The 9,195-nt window shown below is 35.3% G+C and overlaps 1 protein-coding gene across 7 annotated transcripts in view; it reads right to left on the bottom strand.

Annotated features, from left to right (window-relative positions):
* Positions 1 to 1,373: 1,373 nt before the first annotated feature.
* ELF1 (E74 like ETS transcription factor 1) overlaps positions 1,374 to 9,195 on the bottom strand; it is a 112,294-nt gene continuing 104,472 nt past the window's right edge. For all 7 annotated transcript variants that reach the window (XM_043579943.1, XM_043579898.1, XM_043579925.1 and 4 more), the window contains exon 9: positions 1,374 to 3,413. In XM_043579943.1, coding sequence (XP_043435878.1) covers positions 2,810 to 3,413 — 604 coding nt within the window. In that variant the 3' untranslated portion in view covers positions 1,374 to 2,809. The remainder of the gene's footprint in view (positions 3,414 to 9,195) is intronic.

Raw genomic sequence — 9,195 nt, 5'->3', positions numbered from 1 at the left:
AGGTTAAAGAATGAATGGGAACTGAGAAAACATCAGGTTTTTAGGTTAGGACAGTGAGAGTAACATCACAGGCCAGAGAGCTAGCTATGCTCCTGTTCAGGAGTTCAATATGAGGAGATTATGTTAGGGGATGCATGGCTAGCCAGAGTTCTAGAGGAGAAAGAACTTTGCCATGACTTTCTTAGGGTGCTTAGCTGGGCCTAAAAATCAAACTAACAGTTTAAAGAAGGAAAACATACCTATTTATTTTAATGTTTTACATGATGTGGGAGCCTTCATTTGGAAATGAAGATTCAAAGAAATGTTAAGCCTAAGTGTTTTTATACTAGGTTTGATAAAGAATGGGAAGTCATGAAAAGTGACAGAAGAAAAGGGTATGAACTAAGGGTAGTAAACTGAGGGAAATTTAGCAAGGCCTATTTGTTCAGATTCTTTTCTGCATTCCTCTGACTTCAGAGATTAAAATGCTCCTTTTAAAATCCCATTTTTTTTTTTTTTTTTTAAATTTTTTTCAACGTTTTTAATTTATTTTTGGGACAGAGAGAGACAGAGCATGAACGGGGGAGGGGCAGAGAGAGAGGGAGACACAGAATCGGAAACAGGCTCCAGGCTCCGAGCCATCAGCCCAGAGCCTGACGCGGGGCTCGAACTCACGGACCGCGAGATCGTGACCTGGCTGAAGTCGGACGCTTTACCGACTGCGCCACCCAGGCGCCCCTTAAAATCCCATTTTTGAAGAATATTAATTGACATGACAAAATGAGTAAGTGTGTAAGTTACTGCTAGGTACAGAGGTATTGCATTGAGATTTTAATTTTCTTCTCTTTTTCTGGTTCTATGTTTTCTAAGTTTAACAATTAACTGATCTGATTTCTAATTAGAAAACTTTTTTATTTATTATTATTTTTAATTTTTTAATGTTTATTTATTTTTGAGAGACAGAGTGTGAGTGGGGGAGTAGCAGAGAGAGGGAAACACAGCATCCGAAGCAGGCTCCAGGCTCTGAGCTGTCAGCACAGAGCCCGATGCGGGGTTTGAACTCACGAACCGTGAGATCATGACCTGAGCTGAAGTCAGACGCTTACCAACTGAGCCACCAGGCGCCCCAGAAAACTTGTTTTTTAGAGTGTGTTGAATATTATTGCTAAGAAAATTTTATTGTTTTCTAATTTATAGAGCTTGGCAATCCACGTGTGCCATGTAGAAGCTGCCGTCTGGCATAGCAGAAAGGAAAACTGAGAGGAGGAACTGCATTCAGCAATTCTAATCTGACCAATGGAGCTTATTATACGAATACTTAATAGCATTGCAAATACCAACAACATTTTCTGTATACTTCTTCTTAAGAAATATTTGCTTGAAAACACAAACACTGAGAACTTTTACATGATTTATTTAATAATAAACCAATTAAAGATACAAAAACGTTTAGAGGCTTCCAAAATTTAAATTTTTGCTTAAATACAAATTCACTCTGTAATATGAAAACATAGAACAAGAGACCTCTAAACATGATTTTTTTCATCTACAAAAGTTTCTCCTTTGCTGTACTAGAAAATTTGCAGAAAACAATTTTTCTTGTGAAATTAAATGTACATTATTTACAGTTGAAAAGTAATCTAAAAACTATTTCATTTCCGAGACTCAGATATATATGTATATTATCTTTGTACGCAACCCCCCCCAACTCCCAATAAAAAAATGATCCAAAATATAAAGCAATTATGCTTTTATAGCAACTGACTACTCGGCCAGATGAGCCCAAGGTGTGGTTGCTTTCTGGGCCCTTAAGAAAGATCCTTGACTCTTTCAGAATGGCAGTACATCATTTAGCACTCAGCAATGTAAGTTTACTGATGGGCCATGGTACACAGTGGCCTAAAAAGTTAATGAACACAGTATTTAGGAAGAATTCAGATACATAGCAGATCTTACAGATAACAGAAGAATGAATTTTGTAGGTTGTAGGGCCAGTTATTTTTCTGCAATATGTTAGCCATATTTACATTAAGAAATAAGCTGATAATGTTTTAGTTGATATAACTTTAAAATATAGGAGCTAGAATCATTAAATTTAGAACCAGAAAGGAGCCTGAAGATCATCTCATCTAATCCAACATATCCCTTCCTTTTATGGGAGAACTGAGGCCCAAAAAGATCCAGTGGCTTTGCCCAACATCACACAACTAATTAGCAGAAGAGCCACTCTTAGGCTGACGCTTTTATACTATCCTGCTTCTGAAACAGGTTCAGCCGTATCATAGGCAACTTTCAATTTTTAATGTTGTTTTCTACATCTTCATAGTTCCTTATACAGTGCAACCAACTAAAGTCAATCTAACTGAAATCATAATTTTAACAAAGTATAAAATAGCTGTCTTGCATTTGAAAGGGTCAAGACTTTAACTTACGCAAGTGGAATGAAAATGGTTCCTATATAAATCTCCTGTTGCCTTGTATTTAAGTACTGTATTTACAAAAGAATCAGAAAAACTAATACCATGTAAAATTAAAAAAGAAACTTAAAAAATGCTTATGGTATAGCAACTGAAAAAAATCTGAAAAGAATGTCTTCATAGTATAAAATGCCTGTTCCTTCACAATTGAATTCTGAAACATTTGCACAACAAAGAGAAACACTTGGGTACCCTCCCTCATCTAACAAAGTCAAAATTAACTCTAAATTAATATTTTTAACAATTAACTACAAAATTAGGAACATCTGTAGAATTTATCTTAGAATCAGTTTGAATACAACTGGAAATGTTCAATTAAAAAACAATCATCCATAATTCCTTTGGTATATTAATTAAAAAGAGTTGGGTTCCAGCAATTCATTTTGTTTCACAGCTACCTGAGAGGCAAATCCATTGGAATTGGATACCACCATCACATAAGGCTGTGGCTGTTGCTCAGTCTTCTCAATGTCTTCTTTCAAATGATCTTCAACTTCCTTTTTCTCTACTTCCTGTATAAGAGTTTTTGTTTCTTGAGCTTTGATAACCGAAGTGATTACAGTGCCAGGTGGGTGAGCAACAAGTTGTGAACTTCGAGGAGAAAAGGTCACCACAGGAGTAGTAGCACTGAAGGACGGAGATGAAGCCATACTGACGGTTCCATTGCAAATCGATTGAACATTGCTAGTAAGTACCTGCTGTACATGGGCAGGGCTCAAGACAATCGAAGGAGGGGAGCCTGGCTTCTGTGACTGCAGCATGACATTTTCTTTCAGTACTGTCATGGGCTGTGAGGATGGAATGGCTTGTAAAATAAATTTCTGAGATCCAGCACCTGATGATGGATCTGTGCTGGCTATCACTGTTGTGATTGGCACTGTCTGGAGTGTTACTGTATGCAAATGCTGATTCCCAGGAGACACAACCACTGGAACTTGGGTTGGAGCCTGTATAGTCCTATTGAGATTATGAAATAAAAGAAAATCAGCATATTCTACACAACTGAAAACTTTTTTAACATTTGAAGTCATTTTGACAAAATATGAGTTACACATTTCAAATGCTACTCCCTGTATTTTCAACACAACATAAACATCATACCAGACCCTGTATTATAATGGAATGTCCAACACAAAACTCTCAGGCCATTAACTATGATACCATCTGCTGTACAAAGTGCCACATTAATACAAATGGGGAAGCAATTTTGTTGGGGAAGGAGGAGGATATCAAAATGCTTGGCAAAGAAGTTATTATGAACTGCCTGAAAGAAAATTAGAAATTTTATTATTTTTTTTAAGTTTATTTTTGGAGAGAGCGAGCAAGAGCACAAGCATGAGCAGGGGAGGGGCAGAGACAGAGGGAGACCGAGAATCCCAAGCAGGCTCCATACTGCTAGTGCAGAGCCACATGCGGGACTCGAACTCAAACCATGAGATCATGACCTGAGCTGAAATCAAGAATCAGATGGTTAACCAACTGAGCCACCCAGGCACCCCAAGAAAATTAGGTATTTTCAAACAAATGTATTAGATTCACTCTCATTATTTTTAATACTTGAGGGATAATATCATCCACATGTTCATCCACAATTACCAGAATTCATATGATTGTAATTGTTTTCAACCTGTTTCTCTATATATAGAGGGAAAATGCTCAATTTAAAAAATAACAAACCCTGTCTTAAATGTATATTGAACTATAAGAAGAAATTTAATAGTTCACAGTTCATATTGTATTACATAAAACGAGTCATGAATATAATGAACTCATGGGGGTTCTTTAGGTTGGCATAGAGAGCAAACAATAAGGGCAAGCTTTGGCAAAAATAAATGGAAGCATGTTTCAGCAGTTTTCTCAGCTCAAATAATCTTTAACATAAAATCCTTTAATGTACATCAAGCTTACATAAGGTTGTTAATGATATTGTGAGTCAATCCAATTTTAAAAGTTCACTGGTGTGAAAATTATTGTTATGGCCTTTGTTAATATCAAACAAGCGCGGCTGAAAACACTCAGCATCTGATCTCAACTGTTTTCTCTTAATTCTATGAAGCTATTATACAGAAGATAGATGACTGCTACTTCAAATGGTCAACAGCTAGGCTGGTACCCATCACCCAAATGTTAATCATTGCACACAGATTATTATAGGCAAATTTTATACGTTACAGTTATGTGGCTTGTTACATATGTGAGAAATAAAATTCTGGAGAAAACAAATGGGTTAGCTAGGTAGACATATGAAAAGAAAACTCAGTGCAGCTTAAGAGAAGTTCAAAGCAAGTGGAAAGACACAGGATGACTAGATCCTACCCACTGTGGTAGGATTCTGATTTCCAAGTTCAGATTCCAACCAAGCCACCTCTGTGACAATCAGCCTAGAGCAGGATGTTAGCAGCTCTTTTGAAGGATGGAGTTAGAAGAGAATATGAGCCGGGTAATGAAGATTTAATAGGTGGACAGGCTATGACTAGAAATAAAGGCCAGATATACTGATAATATTGGCAGGCAAGAAAAGAGTTGGAAGGATACAGAATAACTTTGGGATCCAGGCAGCTTTTCCAAAATACACTGTTCTTCCTTCTTCCCCTTGCCTACCTGAATCAGGATATCTTGGGTGGGTATCTTGGAGCCTGGGTATGTTAACTGACCCTATAGCCAGATATCATTTCTTAAATTAAGGGCTCCCCATGACAAGAGTTCATGGCCATGTACATGTAAATAAGATAGCACACGGCATATAGTAAGCACACAGATAGTATCTATAAATATGTACAGCCTTGCCACCCTGTAAGTTCTATTATCCCCATTTTACATATAAAAATTTAATGCACAAAGAGAGTGAACAGCTTGCATAAGGTGACCAGCTATATAAGAAAAGAGGCCAACTGCTGCAAGACCTTTGTGCTTGCCCATTACAACACACTGCCACTTCTTCAGTCCCAAATAAATTCAGCTAAAGATGAATACTGTCTTTTCTATCTTTAAACTGTGGGCAGTTACACACCTTTAATACACAACTCCTTTTTCCTCTTTTCCTCATTCAGGTGTGGCACAAGCAATAACGTACTTGGAAATTTTCCATATTGCTAACCAGGGCTACCACTAGACTTTCAATGCTTTTGTTCAAACTAGAAAAAGACATCCTTTTCTCCAAACACCTGACTGTCCTCTGCCGGAAAATATATATACTCATTTATATATATATATAATGTAAGTATACTGGCTTATTTGAACAAATTCTAAAATAAGTGATTTTCACTAATACAAAAATTCAGAGATTAAAGGTAAAATATCATGCAGCCTTTTCCCAACCACAGAAAATTTTAATTATTTTTTTCTTAGTTAATGATTAAACTGTCAGTTGTGTCTGGTTATATTATATAACAAAGGTTATGTTACAGTTAACTACTTTATAAAATTTCCTACACTGCTTGTAACCACTGGTATATACTGGTAATTTAAAATTCCTCAAACTTTCTGAGACTAAGAAAGGTATACAATGTAACATTTAGTTCTTATTGCATATCTACTTAGATGTCAAGGAAATGTCATTTAACTGTTATGATCACCTGTAACACCATTAACTGTTAAGATCACCTTTATTTTAGAGATGAGGAAACAGACTCAGAATAGTTAATTAATCCAATTCAATGTCACATCTAATAATTGACAAGGTTGAAGGGCTGAAAAGTTACGCCTATAGTCTTCCTACTTCATTACTTTGCTTTTAAGATAATTTGCACATTATACATTTTTTGAGGCTAAGTGATTTAAAAGACCCTAAGACAAACTACTGGTGCTTGAATAAATATTACAGAGAAAAAAATTATGTTAGGTTGGTATGTGGACTTGCAAATTTATCAAGGGACAATTTCAGGAAAATATTTTACCAGAGGTTTACTTTTGTTGTAGCTTCTTTGAATAACATGAAGCCAGAGTCAAAATTAAAGCACATATAAAATTAAAGCAGAGTAAAAACTGAGCACATATACCATAAATCATTTAGAAAAGCTTAATAGATTTCAACAGACATACATGAAATTATGTGAGATAAAAAGATATGAGCAAAGGAAAAACTGAGAAAAGAAAAAACATGTTGTTACTTCATTGTAAATGACTGGTAATTCATGAGAATCATGTGACTCAACAGGCAGGGTGGCAAATCATGAGCTCACTGCTTTGGACTAAACTTCTTGCATTAAAACACTGTCTTCACCACTTACTAGATGTGACCAGGTTCCTTGGCCTCTCCTGGCCTTGGCTTCCTCATCTGTCAAATAGGAATACTACTACCTATATCTCATTGATAAGTTAGGATATTAGACATTAATATATGGAAAGCATATAAAATACAGAGAGTGCTTTGAAAATGTCAGTTCTTATTGATATATTCACTGAATATTCTAAGTCCTATAAATTTTTTTTAATGTTTATTTTCATTTTTGAGAGAGAGAGACAGAGCATGAGTGGGGGAGGGGCAGAGAGAAAGGAAGACACAGAATCTGAAGCAGGCTCCAGGCTCTGAGCTGTCAGCACAGAGCCCAATGTGGGGCTCGAACTCACTAACCGTGAGATCATGACCTGAGCTGAAGTTGGACGCTTAACCGACTGAGCCACCGAGATGCCCCCCCCTTTTTATTTAATTTTTAATAATTTTAAGTCCTATATATTCCATTTTCTCTTAGCTACAGATATTTAAGTGGTCTTTGTTTTTATTAATAAGTAGTTATAAAATTAAGAAAAATGTAGCCAAATTACTGCTATTTTACTTAGGAGTAATAATACGACAGTTATTTAGGAAAACCTCTCTATTCTTAAGAACTGTATGTTGAAATGTTTAGAAATAAAATGTCATAATGATGTCCACTTACTTGACAAATAACCTAGCATGAAAAAGGGTAGAAATAGAGAGAAAACAAATAAAGCAAAATGCTATCAACTGTGAATCCAGGTGGATTTAAATATGTGAATATGTGGATTTAAACTGTGAATCCAGGTGTTCATTGTACTATTTCAGCCTGTTAATATTGTGAAATTTTTCATGATGAAAAGTTCAGGTAATTATAAAAAATACAAATAAAAAATAAAGAAATCACTAAATAAAAAAATAATCTAATGAAAAATGATTCTAATAATGCATTAAAATTTCAGAGTAATATGTACAATTTGCTTGAAATTTACTTAACACCTTTTCTTTCTTTCTATATAATGGAAAAGAACAATAGAAAAACCGGAGTAATTATATTCATTATTCATTAACTTTGGCCTTAACACATCCAGTAATTTCAGGGAATAAAATGCATTCCATTAGAGGCTTAACTGCTTTAAAATAAGTAGGATTTTTGAGAGATACAAATAAAAGATACAACCAAATGTGGGAACAATTTTTTTTAAAGTCAAAGGAATGATTAAGAATGTGTGTATATATATAAAAAAAGAAAGTGTGTATATACATACATATAAATAGAAAATGATTTATTCAATAAGGAAGTATGTTTTAAACTCTGAAAAGTTGAAGTTTTTAATTTCTTCATTATATAAGCAGTACACTTAGAGAACTCATTATTCCGAGAGGAGATAAGAATGAATATATACACTATTTCAAAATAAAATCTATAAATCTGAAGGGGTGTTATGTGATAGACACTATGTTAAGCAGAAGGACAATGAATAAAATGTGGCTCCTGCAGGGTTACACGTATAGGAGGAGACGAGCATTAAAGTCAACTGAAACACCTGGTTCAAGTCCCAGATTGAGCTGCACTGCACACAAGCAGTCAGCTTTACCTGTGGAAGGCAAGGAAGGAATCATGAGCAGAGAAGTGAGAGCTGGTAGCGGAGCTCCAGAAATTTAACTGCAGTCTGTGTGCAACATGAATCTAACAAAAGTTGCAAGAAAGTAGCATAGCAAAGCTGTGACTAGTAGTCTTATATAACAGGTTGGACTCCAGAGAAAAAATACTGGAGGCAGGAAGCAGGCAGGGAGTCCACAGAACAATCAGGGACCTTAGAAATGAAAATTCGGAAAAGTACACCAAAAGACAGTTTGCAAATCATGGATAAGGAGTGTAATTATAGCATTTTAATATCTAGCACTGAGTATTATTCAGAAATTGACATTCAGAGTAATAAAGTATCCAATACAGTATCACAATTTAATATCCATCAGAGCTAGAGTTCTGTGGACTTTTTTTATTGCAAGGTGGGGGGATTTGTTTTTATTCTCAAGGTGTAAAAAAAAGATGCTAAAAAATAACTGAATCACTCCACGAAGGGGGTCCTAGTGATTAGCTTATGACTATTGGATGTTTCCTATTAACACGAATACACACAATGATAAGACGACAGAGCCTAGAAACCAATGGGAGGAATCACGTACTTCCAACTAGATACTCAGTTATCACACAAAACCAATAGGACGTAGAGGAAAATAAAACATTAAAAAGAAAATAGATAAATAAGTACTCCTTTAATAACAGTGAAAGACTGATCCTTCCTGTCCAATTAAAATGGGACAAATGTAACCTTTCTACTCCTTGCAAGTCAATTTTCACGATGCCACAAGTTTAAATGGACCATACAAGGAAGACTAAAACATCTAACTCTGTCTTGATTCTGGGTAATGCTTCTTACCTCAAGATCAACTGAACAAAAATCCAGCATTTATATTCAGGAATATACAAATGTTAAGACTGAAGTCAGCTAATAAAAATAATCAAAGAATCATTTTTAT

This window comes from Prionailurus bengalensis, chromosome A1, assembly GCF_016509475.1.
Source record: "Prionailurus bengalensis isolate Pbe53 chromosome A1, Fcat_Pben_1.1_paternal_pri, whole genome shotgun sequence".
Taxonomy (NCBI): Eukaryota; Metazoa; Chordata; class Mammalia; order Carnivora; family Felidae; genus Prionailurus; species Prionailurus bengalensis.
The sequence above is the reverse complement of the archived record's forward strand: the minus strand, read 5'-3'. Positions and strand labels throughout refer to the sequence as shown.